Source organism: Oryza sativa, chromosome 4 (genome assembly GCF_034140825.1).
Source record: "Oryza sativa Japonica Group chromosome 4, ASM3414082v1".
NCBI classification, from domain to species: Eukaryota; Viridiplantae; Streptophyta; class Magnoliopsida; order Poales; family Poaceae; genus Oryza; species Oryza sativa.
In genome coordinates this window covers 21,858,708-21,876,923 of record NC_089038.1, presented here as the reverse complement: position 1 = coordinate 21,876,923, position 18,216 = coordinate 21,858,708, and the positions used below count along the sequence as shown (strand labels likewise).

Below are 18,216 nucleotides of genomic sequence, written 5' to 3'. Positions count from 1 at the left end.
ATGCATATCTGGTCCATCCGAGTCAGTTCTTTCTTTTTAGTAGTTGGATCAGTTCTGCAACTGTACTTATGCCGTGTTTAGTTTCAAAGTTTTTCTTCGAATTTCCAACTTTTTCATCACATCAAAACTTTCCTACACATACAAACTTCTAACTTTTCCGTCACATCGTTTCAATTTCAACCAAATTTTTAATTTTAGCGTGAAATAAACACAGCCTTAGAGAGTGTTTGCGAGGAGAAGAAAGGAAAAGATTGAGAAGATATGTAAAGCAGTTATTAGCATATGATTAATTAAGTATTAATTATTTTAATTTTAAAAAATAGATTATATGATTTTTTAAAAAACAACTTTCCTACAATTTTTTTTTAAAAAAACACCGTTTAATAGCTTGAAAAGCATACGAGAGAAATCTCCTCTCTTGGTCCGTTTAACTGTACTGCGTCGTTTCTTGGCTGAACAAACGCACGCTGAGCAGGTGTGGCCTTTTTTTTTTTGCTGGCCGAGTTTAGTTCTAAACTTTTTCTTCAAACTTTCAACTTTTCCATCACATCAGAACTTTCTTACACACACAAATTTTCAACTTTTACGTCACATCATTTCAATTTCAACCAGACTTCTAATTTTGGCGTGAACTGTATTTAGTTCACGTCAAAATTGGAAGTCTGGTTGAAATTGAAACGATGTGATGAAAAAGTTGGAAGTTTGTGTATATAGAAAAGTTTTAATGTGATGGGGAGGTTTGAAAAAAAAGTTTAGAACTAAACAAGGGCTAAACACACCCTGAGTTCCCAAGTTTGCCATGGCCAAGGAACCCGTTGCCGGGAGCAAAGGATTGCAGACCTGCAGAGGCTCCCAGATTCCTTGCATTACAGACGGTAGCTTGCAAGGAAGCTGGAGAATTCAGCAATGACCCTCTCTCTCTCTCTCTCTCTCTCTCTCTCTCTCTCTCTCTCTCTCTCTCTCTCCTCCGACATAAATATGTGTCGATGCCACCTATGCCAACCCTGCAACAGCAGCTAATCGAAGGTAAGATCAAACCATCTCTCCGGCCAAGACAATATCAACGCCGCCATATATCTCTGACCTGATTCGGGTGGTCTTGATTCAGGTGTGTAATGTAATCCTTCTTTGTTTGAACGACTTCGAACCTCTGATATATACAGCAATTGAAACTGCTAGATTTGCATGCTGGCTGAAAATCGTTGATGCCTCAATGCTTCATCAAGATCAAATATCCATTATTGCACATTATTTGTACTTCATTAATTGGCCGCATTTGGTAACTTTAAGCGACTCAAACCTTTTCTTGCATTGTGTTTCTTCTTCTTCTTCTTCTTCTTCTTCTTCTTCTTCTTCTTCTTTACTCCATGAAGTTTCGCGTGGGAAGTCTTTATGCCTTTCAGTACAATCATTGCAATAGCAAAAGGGATATGTGAAGCATGTTCTATTTTTGAGAAAATGGATATAATTAAGCAATTAATTGGTTTTATTTTTACAACTAACTAGGGTTGGACATCCAGTTTTTTCTCTCATACTTGCTTCCAATCTGTTATTCATCAATATGCCCAGGGTATAACTGGGATCAAGCCCCAGGCTGACCCAGCATGATTAAAGTCACATTCATAATAACAAGAGTAAAGAAAAGAACACTCTCTCCGTCCCAAATATAAGGCATCTACAACTTTAGAAAAATCAACATTACATATGATTAATATTTTTTTATAATGGGAATTGAGACCTTTGCTTCAACAAAAGATGCGACCACTTATTTCATACTCCCTCTGTCCCATATATAAAAAACACAATCCTGAGTTTGAATCAAACCCAGGATTAGGTTTTTTATGAGACGGAGGGAGAATGGTTTACATGCTCATAGACTACCAAACTACCAATATAAGAAATTCGCTAGGTGACAAAAAACCACGGACACTCCAACATACATAGAGGAATAACATAATCAAAAAGAAAATTCTATTGCTAAATCTCGATTCATAGTTGACATAAATCTACATGATTATTATCTCTAAACTCCAGCAAGCATATCAAGTGAAATCCTTGTCCTCCTAAAACCTTTGCAATAGAGCCCAATGTTGAAACTAGTATGTTGCCCTATAGAGTACCTGCATGTAATATTATAATTGGAGCCTTGTCAAAAACAAACATAATTCGTACTATATCAGAGCCTAACACAATTCAATGCCCTTACTAGAACTTGTATTTTTATTTTATTTTAGTATCTACCCCCATAAGCCAATCCAAACATACGAGAAATACAATTGGATGGAACTATGCCAAAAGACACATAAACATCTCTTCAAAGAAACTTAGTAAAATGATATTAAAAAAAATAATGAATAGTTTCATTGTGTATACAGAAACTGTATTTTATACTACCATTTCAATTTGGTCTTCCTAAATTACTCTTAATTAGAGCCACTCCTTTATACCAATATCACTTAAAATCTTAATCTTAAGTGGCATTTTCAACTTAATGTCCTTGTTCCTCTCAACATGACCATGGTTAATTATTTAGAATAAAGATATCCATAGATACAATATTTCTTTTAACTTCCATGTGACCACTCCAAAAATGAGAATTTTCATGTTTTTCACCACTTAAGCAATAGTTTGATACTTAATATACTTATTCATAAGAAGACTACTTCATCCTCATTATTCAATTTAAACGGTCATTTGCTCAAAACACATTGGTTCTAAATATCAATATATGCATGTTTAATGTTATGCATGTGATATCATTAGATTCATATTTGAAAGAACTTTCGTACGATGTTTCTTTTGTAAGAGACGGAAAAAGTATAATACTACTCCCTCCGTTGCAGGTTATAAAACGTTTTGTCTTTAGTCAAAGTCAAACTACTCTAAGTTTGACTAACTCTCTAGAAAAAAGTAGTAATATTTACAACACCAGCATAGTTTCATTAAATCTATAATTGAATAAATTTTCATAATATATTAGTCTTGGGTTAAAAATATTACTATTTTTTTCTACAAAAATAGTCAAACTTAGAATAGTTTGACTTTAACCAAAGTCAAAACGTTTTATAACCTGAAACGGAGGGGTTTTTAAGTTCCAACTAGCCCAATATTTCGATCAAACGCTGACTCCATATCGCCTTGTTGGTTATGACCAAATATTGTACTGCATAGACAATATTTGTCACCATATACTAACGAGGTCTAACTAGATATAATTAAAGTGATTTTACAGCTCTTGAGAGGTAATGAAAGATACCATATTTTCTAGTATAAAATTTTGTACCTTTCGATACTTCCGATGCTATGAGGTACTAATTTGCTATCTCTTGGTATCTCTTAAGGATCATAAAATTTCTCGTATAATTAAGTCTGTCATCCTTACCAATTTCTCCATTCCTCACATATTTGCAGCCTTTAACAGCAAGAATCGTGGCAGCAAAGTGCACTATAGCGATCACAAATAATCAGGTGGAAAAGAATCACCAATTTCCATAGCTATGCCAACCGCCACCGGCAGCCGCACACCGGTGCGGTCTGCCTCCGCCGTCATAGCCGGCACGGAGAGCGGCCAGCACCATCTCAAGATCGACGGCTACTCCCGCATCAAGGACGAGCTGCCCACCGGCAGTGACATCAAGTCTCGATCTTTCCGCGCCGGAGGCCATAGCTGGCACCTGCGCTACTACCCCAACGGCTTCAACTCGGACTGCGCCGAGTGCATCTCCATCTTCCTCCAGCTCGACTACAATGTCATGAAAGGCGTGAAAGCGCAGTACAAGTTCAGCTTGCTCGACCGTGCCAGGAAGCCGTCGTACTCCAGGAGTAGTGGCAAGGCGGACGTCTTCCTCAACACCGGTTGGGGTTACCGGACTTACATCGAAAGGGGGCTTCTGGAATCGTCGGAGTATCTCAGAGACGACTGCCTCACGATCGTGTGTGACTTCACCGTCTTCAAGGACTTGCGGACCGAGGACATCGACGTTGATGACGCGATGCCACCGCCGCAGTCGCCTCCTACAGTGGTGGTCCCGCCATCTGACCTGCACCGGCACCTCGGAGGTCTCCTCGCCACCGGAGAGGGCGCCGACGTGACGTTCGAGGTCGAGGGCAAGACGTTCGCGGCACACAGGTGGGCAGGGGTTTTCAATTTCGATTTCAGCTAAAATTTCGGCCATTTCAGTAGAACCCACATTTTTTGGACTGAAATTTTCTGAAATCTTGACACAATTTAATTGAATTTGACTAAAATTCACAAATATTTGAGAAAAACCAAAAATTGCGACCGTGATATTGACTTGTCGGGGTCCGAAATTACCAAATTTTCAATCCCTGCAGGTGGGTGCTCGCGGCCCGGTCTCCAGTGTTCCGTGTGGCGCTCTTCGGCGCCACGACCGGTGGCGCCGATGATGTAGTGCGCGTCAATATCGATGCTATGAAGGTGCAGGACTTTGAGGCTCTGCTCCACTACATGTACACCGACTCGCTGCCGGAGATGAAAGGAGGAGAGGCGGCGGCGATGCTCCCAGACCTTGTCGCGGCGGCGAACAGGTACAAGATGGAGAGGCTAAGGCTGGTGTGCGAACACAAGCTATGCGAGTACGTGAACGGGAGAACGGTTGTTGCCATGCTTGCATTTGCGGGGGAGCACCAGTGCAATGGCCTTAAGGAGAAGTGCCTGCGTTTTCTTGATGACCCGGTGAAACTGAGATTGATTGTGCAGGCAGAGGGAGTCGAGAATTTGAGCAAAAGTTACCCTTCTATTTTGAAAGATGTAATTGCCAAGTTTGTTGCAACACCCGTAGATAGCTGATCTCAAGTGGCCTAAAAGCATAACTAGTTCTATATACCTTGTTAGTCTGTGGCAAGATACTATGTAAATGGTAATAATAGGAGTTGAAAGAAATTATTACATGGGGGTGATAAGATATATAGTAAGCTTTGGTACAAAATTGTATTGGTCCCATCACTAACAAACATGTTCATGTCTAACAAAACATGTTCATAGAATATATACTACTACCTCCATCTTAAAATATAGCAATTAGCTATGTATCTGGACATGTGTTTGTCTAGATACATAACTAAAACTTGTTATATTAGCATATTGTATATGTGTCATAACAAAATTTGAATTAAAGAAAATTATATTATTATCTCGTAATTATCGTACATATTGCTATTGACATGTGGATCCGTTGGCTCTACATTGTTATATCTTTTTTCTAAAAACAATAGAGAGTTATTGGGAGTGATTGTCATATGGGCTCTCTAGTCCTACGTATCTTTCTTTGTCTATAAAAGGTTGGAAGCATTTTTATAAGGAGCATAGGTTTTGGGATGGAGGGAGTAGCTCTTTGCAGTTTGTGATCCTATTGTTCTCTACAACACCTCGTCAGACTTTCTCACGACACCGCAACTGTTCCCCTCCACCTCCCTCTTCTCGCCCTCACCCTCGCCTCCTTTACCCGTCGGCCCTGGCGCCGACCTCTTTCCCCCTCCGCTGTCCTCCCCCCCCCCCCCAAGGCCTCGAAGGATGGCATGTTGCTGCAGACCAAGGTACGCCGGCTTTCTAGAACCTATCAGTGGTGGGCGGCGGTCGTGTCGGCACAACCACACAGCTCCGCATGCCTGATGGTGTCTCTGCTTGCGGACGCGCATCTCTCCCTTCGAAACGCTCATGGGCATGATGGTGGGAACCATCCAGAACCTTCGCAACCATTCCGTTGCAGACGTCACGAAATTTCCAGTCTACTCCACTACTTCTACTATCTCGGGCCTAAGCCACCGCCTCCGCAATGACATGCCAGCAAAGTTTTCCGATTGAATACCACCATCAAAGAGTACCGCACGGGCAAAGTTGTCACCGCACGCCGAGTATTCGATGAAATGTCGGAACGGAACGTGTTCACATGGAACTGCACGGTCTTTGGAGGCTTTATAACATGGTTAACATGTATGTCGTGCGATAACCTTCTCAGTTCTTAAAACCACGGTAATCCTCGCGGTAGCCACACAGTTTTTACAGTAACCTTGCGGCTTACCGCAATAACCGCTTTACCGTGGGATATCGGTAACGCCACCCAAAATGGTTTAGTGAACCCTAAACTGGACTCATCAGGAACCGAATGCTTGCTGAAGCCTGCATGGTGTTCGACGCAATACCGGTGAGGAACTATGTCTCATGGGCTGCACTCTTCACCGGCTACGCTTGTTGCGGTAGGGTCGCTGAGGCCAGGGAGCTCATGCCTGAAAGGAATGATGTTTCTTGGAACACGATGATATTAGGGAAACTATTTCCGCCTTTGCTATTTCGCAGGCGATCTTTCGAGGGGACATTTCCTCGTTTGTTTAAAAACTATCCAAATAGATATGAGAATTTCAAAAAAAAATTGACAACATTTATACCATATTTATATACCATTTTCATAAAATTTTAGGTTCAATCTTAACATATACATCGAGATATAAAAAAGACAAATAATACAAATAGTACAGTTCACCAAACTTGCATTGGATTAACAAATTTTACAAATGTTTTACAAATTCAAGAAACAACGAAAATAGCATTGTAGCGAATACCCACAGCCTTGATAGTGTGCATTCAAACGAATTCTATTTTTAACGGTATTCGAGTGAATCCTATTTTTAACGATGGCATTTTACCGAAACCGGTTTTTGTTCTCATTTATCTTACGGCTTCCCGCGCCGCGGCTCTCTCGGCCTCCCCCTTCACCTCCCCTCCCTCCTCCCTCCTCTCGTGGCGGCCGGCTCGGTGAAGCTATCGATGGCGGCGCGGGCGGCGGGGAGCTAATCGGCGACTTCGCGCGGCGTCCCGTGGCGCCCGCCTGGTGGAGCTCTCTGCCCGCAGCGCACGCGCACAGGCAGAGCAACGTCCCCCCACCCACCGCCTGATGGTGTCTCTGCGTGCGGTCGCGGCCACGCATCGATCTCTCCCTTCGGATCCCTCCTGAGTACGATGGTGGGAGCCATCCAGAACCTTCTGCGCCCGTTCCGCTGCCTTCTTCTCCGCCGCTTCTGCAGCCTCGGGCCGCCGCAGCGACATGCTGCCGGCGACGTCTTCCAGTCGAATACCGCCATCAACGAGCACTTCCGCGCGGGCAGGGTAGCCGCCGCGCGCCGGGTGTTCGACGAAATGTCGGAACGGAACGTGTTCACCTGGAACTGCATGGTCTCTGGGCTCATCAGGAACCGGATGCTCGCGGAAGCCCGCAAGGTGTTCGATGCAATGCCCGTGAGGAACTCTGTCTCGTGGGCCGCGCTCTTGACCGGCTACGCCCGCTGCGGTAGGGTCGCCGAGGCCAGGGAGCTCTTCAACCGGATACCTGACAGGAATGTTGTTTCCTGGAACGCGATGGTGTCAGGGTATGCGCGCAACGGGATGGTCAAGAGGGCACGCGAGTTATTCGACATGATGCCATGGAGGGACGATGTGTCGTGGCTGACGATGATCTCTGGTTATATCAAGAGGAAGCATGTCCGCGAAGCTAGGGAGCTCTTTGACAGCATGCCATCACCTCCGACTTCTGTGTGCAATGCATTGCTGTCAGGCTATGTTGAACTTGGTTACATGAGGGCTGCGGAGGTGCTGTTTGGCCAGATGCAGACAAGGAACCCTGTTTCTTGGAATGTTATGATCACAGGCTATGCACGAGCTGGCAGTATGGGGATCGCGCAGCGTCTGTTTGATGAGATGCCTGAGAAGGACGTTCTATCTAGGACTGCTATTATGCGTGGGTATTTGCAGAACGGATCTGTCGATGCTGCATGGAAGGTGTTCAAAGACATGCCGCATCGTGATACTGTTGCTTGGAACACGATGATGGATGGTTTTGTGCGGAATGATAGGTTGGATGATGCTTTGAAGTTGTTCTCTGAGATGCCAGACAGGGATCAGATATCGTGGAATGCGATCTTGCAAGGATATGTTCAACAAGGGGACATGGATAGTGCAAATGCCTGGTTTCGAAGAGCGCCAAACAAGGATGCGATCTCATGGAACACATTGATCTCTGGGTACAAAGATGAAGGAGCACTATCTTTGCTGTCAGAAATGATCCGCGGAGGACTCAAACCTGACCAAGCCACCTTGAGCGTTGTTATTTCCATATGTGCATCTCTCGTTTCCCTTGGATGTGGAAAAATGGTACACCTCTGGGCAATCAAAACTGGCTTTGAGCATGATGCTTTGGTGATGAGCTCATTGATATCAATGTACTCAAAATGTGGGCTAATCAGTGAAGCTTCCCAAGTTTTCGAGCTGATTTTGCAGCGGGACACAGTGACATGGAATGCCATGATCGCAACATACGCTTATCATGGTCTTGCTGATGAAGCTTTGAAAGTTTTTGACATGATGACAAAAGCTGGATTTAGACCAGATCATGCGACCTTCCTAAGCATATTGTCTGCTTGCGCACATAAGGGGTACCTATATGAAGGCTGCTACCATTTTCGCAGCATGCAAGAAGACTGGAACTTGGTCCCAAGATCTGATCACTACTCCTGCATGGTTGATCTCTTGGGAAGATCAGGCTTTATACACCAGGCTTATGATTTTACCAGGAGAATCCCATCTGACCATCGAACGACCGCGTGGGAGACGCTGTTTAGCGTGTGCAACTCTCATGGGGAAATCCAGCTTGGAGAGATCATTGCCAGAAATGTCCTGAAGGCTAGACCCTCCGACGGAGGAATGTACACACTCCTGTCGAACATATATGCCGCCAAAGAGATGTGGAGCAGCGCTGCCAGCGTCAGAGGGTTCATGAAGGAACGAGGGCTGAAGAAGGAGACCGGGTGTAGCTGGATCGAGCTGAAGGGGGAGGTCGTCACATTCTCTTCAAACGACAGCAATCACCCTCTGATCGAGCAGATATGCCAGGAGGTTGATAGCATCTCCGTCATGATAGAGGAGGCAACCTGATCGTTCTGGGTTATCAAAACTCAAAAAGGAACTCTCAAGGTATCAGTGTCAGTGTGTCAAGTGTGATCGTTCCATGGCATATATGGCTTCAAACATTTGGTTCTTGGCACTTGGCAGAATTGAAGTGTGCAGTGAAAAGAACTGAAATTGCAATGTGCTGGAAGCATGGAGCAGACGAGGAGGAAGAGAAGGAAGGAAAGGAAGCCTTTCAACTCGTCTGGTTTGTTTTCCTTTCTTCTTTTATTTTCAGGCCCATGGAGGCCCACACGGCCCATGTTACAGCGCTGGGGCCCAAGGTACGAAGCCCACTCACACTCCCCCCGCATCTCTCGGGAGTGGTGAGATTGACCTAACCGGTAGTGGAGCCAAGATCAGCGAAACCGCGGCACCCAACCCCAACCCAAACCACCAGACCGGCGGCGGCGGGGGCGACCTAAGGCGAGAACACGAGCGAAACCAGAGAGGGGGCGATGGCGACGGCGACGGCGCTCAACCGCGGCCTCCGCTCCGGGATCCGCCTCCTCGCCACCGGCGCTGAGGCCTCCAAGACAGGCAAGCGCTCCCTACCCCTCCCTTCTCCTCCCCAATCCCCTCGAGCTGCGTCGCGTTGACCGCGCGAGGCGGCCTGGTTAGGGTTTCGGCGCCGGGCGGCGAGCGATTCGCCTCGATGGATGCATATGTTCCCGTTTCTCTTTGTTCGGGTGGTGGTTTGGATGCGTTGGACGGTAGATCCGCGACTCCTGGAAAAGCGAATCGGGGGTTTGGCGATCGAAATGTTTCTAGGGCTGATGGATCTTGGGCCGCTGTGATTTGGTTTGCGTAGGCGTTTATTAGATCAATCGCTACATCATTCTCGTTTGGATGAATCCCGCGATGGACCATGTTGGTGGTTGATTTTTGGGCTAGCCTGTGGTGACTGAATCGACCGTAGGCCGGTGGAATGTGAATCTGCGATATGCCGTCACTGTGAAATGATCAAACGGATGGCCATCTTGTGAACTGTGATGAAATTCTGATGTCCAAATTCTGTGCGTCGGGCGGCGGCGGTGACGTGCGCGTGCGTTGCTGGCTGCGGCGGTGCGCGTGTGCGTCGGACGGCAGCGGCGGCGGCGGCGCGCGTACGTCAGGCGGTGGCGGCGGCGCGTTCGCCTCCGCCGCCTCCTGCCGGTGCCGCCGCTCGCCGAACGCCACCGTCACTGTCGTTCGCCGAAAGCCGCTGTGCCAGCGACGTCCTCGCTGCTCCGTGCCATGGACTGACCCAACAGCAAGCAGCTCCACATGCCCAGGCGAGGAGAACGAGGGTAATTTGGTCCCGTATAGCATTGTAGCTTGTAGCCACGGGTTGAGATTGGCATTTTAACGAATCCCTTTTGCGGAGTGGCATTTTGGCAAAACCTAGTTTTGGCAATGGCAGAATGTCCAATTTCTCGTTTTGGTTGCCCTGGTTTCATCTGTGCAGAGGAGAGTATTGTGCAAATAACCTGTTTTTCTCACAAAATGTCTAGTCACCTGCTCGCTGCCGTTTTTTAACTAGTTTATTTGTCTGTGATGTTAATGATGAGCAGTATTACTAATGGTTTTCTGCCAAGGGTCGAAATACGTGTCCATCTTGTCATGCTATATGTATCTATGGTGCATTCTAGCGAATCTTAGAGATAATCAGAGTAGCTTGGATGGGGGAAGAGTGGAGACCTGGAATTGTTGGCTATTGGATTGGATGTGTATTTGCGTTTCAGATGTTTGGCTTGTTCTTCTTTTTAATGTTTAGTAGTATCATCAAATATATCTTTGATGTTTGGCTTGTTCTTTTTTTATTGTTTAGTAGTATCTTCAAATATAGTTATTGGTTTGGATGTGTATTTGCCTTCGAGATGTTTGGCTTGTTCCTGTATCATCAAATTGTGAACTCTACTATTTTAGTTCACTTCTGATTGCTGAATTCTCTTCTCTGTGCATATAACAGATTCTCGTGGATTCCATGCCACTGGTGTGAAGAGGATGGGAGGGCATGGCCATGATGAGCCCTACTACCTCCATGCCAAGCACATGTACAACTTGCACAGGATGAAGCACCAGAAGCCGAAGGTGTATCTTTCCGTGCTGGGAGCAGTTGGCATTGGCATCGCAGTCCCAGTTTATGCGGTTGTTTTCCAGCAGAAGAAGACCGCCTCCGGATAAGCTCTCTAAGTGCTACATAATGAACTTACTTTCTATAGCACTCCGCGAAGTTAAAATTGGGACTTCACTTTAAATTGGTTATTGCTTGTTACTCCATTTTGCACTTGCCTGAAGTTGTAAGCTCCTTTTCATGGCGTTTGATGTAGGAATACTGCTATTTTCTGTTAATAATATCATGGCATGAACTTTCCTGGCTGTGGAGAAACCAGGCAGCGTGATCACAGTTGTTTTAACTCATATTTTTTTTTATTTCTTATTGTGATTGAAATTGATAGTTGGAATTCATGTTTACTACTTGTTTACACCTCGCCTTTCAAGTTTTCTTTTGCTGATGTGGATATTATACATGGAAGCGGAACCTGAGTTCTTGAATATGCTAACCACGATTGTATTTTAGTTGCACTGCCCATCTATATCATGGTTCTGCTTGATGGGTTGTTGCTGGAAATTTCTGAAAAGCTGTACTTACCGTTCTTTCCTGCAACAGTATTATCTTCACGGGTTCGTGCTTTTCAGAGCTTCACGAGTCCATTCTTTTCAGAAGATGTTGGTCATATTCTTTTTTAGTTTTCAGATTATTTGTAGAGATGTGCAATCTGCCAATCTGTCGGAAATGTTGGAGGTCACACATGTTTTTGGACTCAAATCAGTACGTCAGCTAGAATTCACATACGGGATTATATACTCCCTTCAGTCAATAATATTTGACGTTGAAGGCAGTACTAATCTTAATACTCCAAACGTCAAATAATGTTGACGGGTACAAGGTAACAAAATAATTAGTCAAAGGACGAGTGTTAGCCGGTACAATTTGCTAAATCAAGTACGTTTGCCCTCCTTTATACGATCTTACGGAGGAATATTGGAGCAAATGGACTAATTTCTATTTAAAAGACCTGTAAAATTCGTGTAAACAGATTTAGTAGATTTCACTTTGGTCCACCTCTTTGTTATCGAAGTTTTACTTCTAATCCCATCTTTAGTGCATCTACTATCTCACCTTACAAATGATGGTCTACACGTAAGCCTGAAAGATTGTCGGTGTACGGGTGATTCACTTATGTGCTCCAGAGTACAATAAATGCGAAACAAAGATTGGCTAAAGGATGATTTAAGAGCGAGTTTAATAGTATAGCTAACTGTTACTAGTAGCTATTAGCTCATACTAAAACTAAAATGTATAATAGATTTGACTATATTTTTTCTATCATCTCTTTCTCTAACTATATATTTAATGTAAATGTCTTGAAGCAAATGTATAGCTAGCTATTACTCAAGATCCAATACTTCTCGTTTTTTCTTTATCTTTTACTTTCACATAAATTTATATAGTTATAGCTCACTTTTATTCTTACTCTAAAGTGAAAGTTTGGTGATAAAAGGCTCGAAACGCAACTCGCTCCAAATTAATTAACAAAGGTTAACTTTCACATCATCTAATCCTAGGCTTCCATCGGATGGCCTATTCAGCCAAAGAAAAAGCCAAAATTTGAATTTTTAAACTTAATTTTGATATTGATTTTGAGATATTTTCAACGTAGTTTTTTTTCAGCATTGGTTTTTAAGTCACCGAGAACACATATATAAAAATTTTACCAACAAATTCATTTTTATTCTCTAATAAACCGTTTTAGCTTATTATGAAAAAAAGCCAAACGATGAGACCCCTAATGTAGGTAGCAAAATGTACACGTTTCTACTGTAGAGGGGCCAATACGAAAATATCCCAATAAACCCCTCCAATCCATCAAGAGACTAGTCAAGTTCCGTGGGCGTCAGGACCACTCCCTTCCGGCGCGGCGGAGATCGGAATCGGCGGCGATGGCGGCGACGACGACGAGACCCCTCCCCCTCCTCCTCCTGCTGCTTCTGCCTCCTCTCCTCCTCCTGCTGCTCTCCTTCCACGCCGCCGCCGCCGCCGCCGCCGAGGAGTTCCCGCGCGACGGGCGGGTGATAGAGCTGGACGAGAGCAGCTTCGAGGCGGCGCTGGGCGCCATCGACTACCTCTTCGTCGACTTCTACGCGCCATGGTGCGGCCACTGCAAGCGCCTCGCCCCCGAGGTACTCCCCTCTCCTCGACCACCAGCACCACCTGTGTTTGCTTGTTACCAGTATCAAGAACTCGTGCGGAGAAGTTGCGAGATGTGATGCGATGCGAATTGAGTGAACAACTGTTGCGAGCTGTGGTTGCCGCCCGCTGTGGATCTCGTCAGCACCGCAGCGAGTGTTGTGGGGGTGGTGGGTTTGACTAGGTATCCGGGATCGTAATTGGTCGGCGAGATGAGATCTCATGAACTGCAGATTAGGGCGTGTGGGGGAAAGGGTAAAGGATGATAATTTTTTTTATTATATAGTTTTAGGATTGTCACTATGATTCTTATGTTGACCATTAGACAACAAATGAGATGTTATATGCCGTCGTTTTGATTATGATCGAGATTACTCTGGGGAAGAACTCAAGAAAGGAAATTGTTGTGAGCTTTTTTTTTTACTGTGAAAAGGTAGAGAGACAAGTCCTTGTATTATTGTGGGCTTGTGGGCGTGGTCGCGTGAGAATCATCATATTGTCTTGTAGACGCATCAAGATGTTTCATTCTTGGCCATTACTAGGTTCTCGAATTTTACAGTTTGCTTACTACTTATGGCAGCAGGGAACTTTCTGTGGATTATACTGTTTTATACTAGGACTTAAGATTGAGAAAATAAACTGTTGCAGTTAGATGAAGCTGCACCGGTGTTGGCAGGACTGAGTGAGCCCATCATAGTTGCCAAAGTAAATGCTGACAAGTACAGGAAGCTTGGATCGAAATATGGAGTGGAGTAAGATGTTTCCCTCATAACTAGTTCAATTTTTCTTGACAGTATAGATGCCGGTGGATGCCTAATATTCCTTTCCTTTTTACTGAATACAGCGGGTTCCCTACACTGATGCTTTTTATCCACGGGGTCCCCATCGAATACACTGGTTCAAGAAAAGCTGACTTGCTTGTCCGCAATCTTAATAAGTTTGTTGCACCTGATGTTTCTATTCTTGAGTCGGACTCTGCGATCAAGAGCTTTGTTGAGAATGCTGGCACGAGCTTTCCAATGTTCATTGGGTTTGGGGTGAATGAGTCGTTGATTGCTGGTTATGGAGGGAAATACAAGAAAAGAGCATGGTTTGCTGTTGCAAAAGATTTTTCTGAGGACTTCATGGTCACTTATGATTTTGATAAGGTTCCTGCATTGGTTTCACTTCATCCAAAGTACAAAGAACAAAGTGTATTTTATGGCCCATTTGAAGGTATTTATTAGGCAACTCTATTTTTTTACTCTTTTCTTGTGTTTATTATTATATATTTATATTTTTCTTGATGCTAATATGAAGTAATTCAAACTATCACATTATTTCTGAGTTCTTATGTCAACAAAGGGTGATTAATTGTAGCTACCTGCAATTGTTCATACTATTTCACCCATGAATTTCTTGGTAGCAAATATGTGGTAGTAATTCTTTTTTCTTGTGCACACAGGAAGTTTCTTGGAAGATTTTATACGGCAATCCCTGCTTCCTTTGACTGTCCCCATCAACACAGAGACACTCAAAATGTTGGATGATGATGACAGAAAAGTTGTTCTTGCAATTTTGGAGGATGATTCAGATGAAACTTCTTCACAGTTGGTAAAAGTTTTGAGGTCTGCTGCCAATGCAAACCGTGACTTGGTGTTTGGGTATGTCGGAATCAAACAATGGGATGAGTTTGTCGAGACTTTTGATATTTCCAAGAGCTCACAGCTGCCAAAGCTAATCGTCTGGGATAGAAATGAGGAGTATGAAGTGGTAAGTATAATTGTAGAGAACCTTAGAAATCCATGCCTGCACCAGCATCAGCAACCCCTTCCTGTGCTATTTTACTGATAAAGCCACCTTTCGAGTTAATGCATATTCATGGCATGCTCATATTTTTTCTGTCATATTCATAGAAGTATTATGTTTAGTTTTTAGTTTTTTCCTGTCTACTTATAATCTTTTCTGAAACATCTTTTTCTGCTTGGCTGGTTAGCACTAATAGAGAACTTGTTACACCCTGTAATTAACCAAAAATGTTTTCTGCCAAAGGTGGAAGGCTCAGAGAAGTTAGAGGAAGGTGATCAAGCTTCTCAAATAAGCCAATTCCTTGAGGGATATAGAGCAGGAAGAACAACAAAGAAGAAAGTCAGTGGCCCATCTTTCATGGGTTTCCTGAACTCTCTTGTCAGCCTGAACTCGCTATACATTCTTATATGTGTCTTCGCTCTTCTTGGTGTCATGATATACTTTACTGGGCAAGATGATACTCCTCAGGTAAGACGAGCTCATGAAGAGTGAAAGAAGCTTACCAAAAGAGGCTATCCACCAAGAGATACATATATATATAGTTCAGAGGTCAGGTTTCAAACTTCCAAGTGATGCAATCCTGAAGGACCTGGTTTTATTGGTTGATTCTGACATTATTGTATCTCTGTCGGCAATTATCTAGTTGTGCCTTGTGCAGTTGTGCTCTCCTGCGGTTCTGCCTTCTGTTCCTCTGTTTATTTGTTAATTAGAACTAAAACTAGCTTCCACATGTGCATGATAGAAAATGTGATTCTTAGTTCAGTTCTAATTTGAACAGTTCTGTGAAAAATATTTTTGTTGTCCAACTATTGCCAAAACGTTTGTACAAGTGATACAATAGTAATAAGGCGTGTATATCTGGAGCGAGGTTTTGTTTACTGCTAGGCTTTTATTTATCACTGCTACCTTTGATATAACTGTGAGAAGGAGCGTATGTTGTATGTTGAGTGGTTGTCTCTCCCAAGCTAATGCCTGGATGGTAGCATTCCAGCACTGGGGAACGAAATATATAAAGAGCGCAGGGAGGTGTTGCAAAATTAACATGTCTTTCTTTGATTGTAACATATGTTTCTCTTCTGGTACGAACTAGGGGCAGTGAGTCAGTTCACAGGTGATTCACAGGTGACCTATCTCTTTTCAATGAATCGATAGTTAAGCTTTGCTGCATATTGATATACCTGCATGAGAAAACTAAGATATGCTCAAATTAAACCTGGGAGGCTGGGAGCAACCACCCTGTGCCGCGTTGTGATCCAGCAAGTTCCTCCTGCCCAGCATATATGATCGTTGATGAAGCTTCAAGGGTTTCAACCTGCGGTTTCTGGTAAGCATTGCAAATGGCTTTTCAACCAGCACCAGCCAGCAGCCAGTAGCATACTACTGCTTTTATTATTGAGTAGTAATTTGCATTTTGGACCACATATACTTACTAAAGTTTCACTTTGAATTTCCTTTGCAGTGTTTTTCCACTCTGGACTAGTAGATATATTGGTACCAAATGTTACACTTAGACCGAGTGGTCTACCTGTCAATGAAACTAACTACCTCTATTATCCATGTGTCATTTACATGTGGATCACGCGGTCCAAAGGGTAACAATAAATAATCCAAAGCAAAAAAGAACATAAAAATATATGACCCATAATATAATTTACTTTTTCTTTCTTATTTACAGAATTTTTTACTTGTTCTGCCTCCATTTTCGAGGAAAAGAACACCACGCGCGCAGGTATCGCGCTCGTGTGAGCATGGAGCCTCGAGGTGGCCAGGCCAGCCTGATCTGGCTGATTATGTCGTGTAACAAAAACTTTTTTTCTTCTAATATATCAACATGCAATTTTTTTTGCGCGTTCGCGAAAAAGGTGGCCAGCCCAGCCGATCGATCGCGGTCTCGATCTGCTCTTCCACGACGTGTAACCGGGTTGTCCCCGGTTCATGTAACCTTCGACATGCCAGCGTCGCGATCAACGCCAAGCGCACGCAATGGCGGTGACACACCGGCCCCCCCTAGGATCGAACTACGCAGGCAAGGCATGCAATGAATGGGAAGGGAAGAGAGGAGAAGCGAAGTAAGAGGAAGGGTACCCGTGCCCCGCTGGAACGGGCGCCATCCCGCGCACAGGGCTTCCACCCCGCCGCCGCCGCCACCGGCAGCAGCAGCTGCAGCTGCAGGGGCCCGCCACGCACGCACGCACGCCGTATTCGTGTATACCTCAAACCAAGGGAAGCTTGTAACAGTGGTGTGGCACGCACAACCGCCGCCACGAGAGCTAGCGCGAGCCGCGCGCGTCTCTGCAGGCCACAAGCTAGTCGATCGGTTGGTTGGCTGCTGCTGCCGGCGAAGCCCGCGTCGCGTCGCACCCGGAGGCGTGGCGGGACAGCCGTGCTGCCGTACACCGTGCGACGATGGCGTTACCGACGACGCGGCGCGCGCCCTTGAAGAGCGAGCGGTTCTGGTTTTGTCTGGGTCTTAATCCAAGGCTCGAAAAGGCTCATGATTAGTAAGATTTAAAATTTCTCGAACGCTAGTAGGAGTAGTATTATTGATTAATCGAATGGCGATATGCGATATCCGGCGGCCCAATTAACTCTACCCTGAATCATATCACTGTCGCCGTCGGCACAGGCAGTAGCCAGTATAGGCGATGATAGGATAGCTAGGGCTCCTCTTCTTCTTCCCTCGCGAGGAGGCAAAGGCACCGGTCAAAGCGCGCCACGCGGGCAGCCGAGCGACCAGTAGATCCTCCACGTGGCGGGAAACGGTTGGCCACGTCATCCGGCATTGCCGGGTAAACTCTTTTTCTTTTTACAATCCTTCAATATTTTTAGCTAGAAATGAAAAGAAATATAGCTCACCCCATTTTAAACCTATCAAATTTTATATGCTAAAAAGTTTATTCCCTATGGTTTCATATGTTTTGGAAAATGACACGGTCTCTAAAATAAATCTTTGACGATGGTTTTCCATTATAATATATACAATAAGTAAATATTTTTTTATAAATGTTGTTCCATGGTTATTCCATATAAACATGACTGACTGTCTATTTTTTTTATCGGAGTGCACTGTTGTGCAATGGTTTTTTGTAACATCGACAAGGATTCATTATATTGATACTCCTATGCTTGATAGGATCGCATTGAGTGCTTAAACAATATAACAGTGAGGATCCTATGCTTGAAAAAAGAGGGGTGACCCCTTCGATAATTCGACGCTCCTCAATAGCGACATTGGTGA

The 18,216-nt window shown here is 44.3% G+C and overlaps 4 protein-coding genes across 4 annotated transcripts; all 4 read left to right on the top strand.

The window, feature by feature from the left end:
- Positions 1-957: 957 nt before the first annotated feature.
- On the top strand, positions 958-4,949 carry LOC9272346 (BTB/POZ and MATH domain-containing protein 2-like). The gene is made up of 3 exons (XM_015779818.3): positions 958-1,108; positions 3,412-4,129; positions 4,336-4,949. The coding sequence occupies exons 2-3, from the start codon at positions 3,498-3,500 to the stop codon at positions 4,808-4,810; spliced, it is 1,107 nt and encodes a 368-aa protein (XP_015635304.1). The 5' UTR covers positions 958-1,108; positions 3,412-3,497; the 3' UTR covers positions 4,811-4,949.
- Positions 4,950-6,718: 1,769 nt separating this feature from the next.
- Positions 6,719-9,174, top strand: LOC107278384 (pentatricopeptide repeat-containing protein At4g02750). The gene is made up of 2 exons (XM_015781500.2): positions 6,719-8,983; positions 9,062-9,174. Exon 1 carries the CDS (start codon positions 6,977-6,979, stop codon positions 8,942-8,944), a length of 1,968 nt encoding a protein of 655 aa, XP_015636986.1. The 5' UTR covers positions 6,719-6,976; the 3' UTR covers positions 8,945-8,983; positions 9,062-9,174.
- A 139-nt stretch (positions 9,175-9,313) lies between these two features.
- Positions 9,314-11,424, top strand: LOC4335882 (uncharacterized). The gene is made up of 2 exons (NM_001419339.1): positions 9,314-9,496; positions 10,908-11,424. Exons 1-2 carry the CDS (start codon positions 9,415-9,417, stop codon positions 11,120-11,122), a joined length of 297 nt encoding a protein of 98 aa, NP_001406268.1. The 5' UTR covers positions 9,314-9,414; the 3' UTR covers positions 11,123-11,424.
- Positions 11,425-12,883: 1,459 nt separating this feature from the next.
- Positions 12,884-15,804, top strand: LOC4335881 (protein disulfide isomerase-like 5-2). Its single transcript, NM_001419336.1, has 5 exons — positions 12,884-13,183; positions 13,839-13,942; positions 14,035-14,405; positions 14,635-14,942; positions 15,222-15,804. Exons 1-5 carry the CDS (start codon positions 12,944-12,946, stop codon positions 15,468-15,470), a joined length of 1,272 nt encoding a protein of 423 aa, NP_001406265.1. The 5' UTR covers positions 12,884-12,943; the 3' UTR covers positions 15,471-15,804.
- Positions 15,805-18,216: the final 2,412 nt, after the last annotated feature.

Excerpts from the sequence above, each read along its gene's own strand:
- LOC9272346 (XM_015779818.3), top strand. The coding sequence starts at position 3,498 with ATGCCAACCGCCACCGGCAGCCGCACACCGGTGCGGTCTGCCTCCGCC. Across the intron at positions 4,130-4,335 it reads AAGACGTTCGCGGCACACAG|GTGGGTGCTCGCGGCCCGGT; the intron begins GTGGGCAGGGGT and ends CAATCCCTGCAG.
- LOC107278384 (XM_015781500.2), top strand. The coding sequence starts at position 6,977 with ATGGTGGGAGCCATCCAGAACCTTCTGCGCCCGTTCCGCTGCCTTCTT.
- LOC4335882 (NM_001419339.1), top strand. The coding sequence starts at position 9,415 with ATGGCGACGGCGACGGCGCTCAACCGCGGCCTCCGCTCCGGGATCCGC. Across the intron at positions 9,497-10,907 it reads CGCTGAGGCCTCCAAGACAG|ATTCTCGTGGATTCCATGCC; the intron begins GCAAGCGCTCCC and ends TGCATATAACAG.
- LOC4335881 (NM_001419336.1), top strand. The coding sequence starts at position 12,944 with ATGGCGGCGACGACGACGAGACCCCTCCCCCTCCTCCTCCTGCTGCTT. Across the intron at positions 13,184-13,838 it reads GCAAGCGCCTCGCCCCCGAG|TTAGATGAAGCTGCACCGGT; the intron begins GTACTCCCCTCT and ends AAACTGTTGCAG. Across the intron at positions 14,406-14,634 it reads ATTTTATGGCCCATTTGAAG|GAAGTTTCTTGGAAGATTTT; the intron begins GTATTTATTAGG and ends TTGTGCACACAG.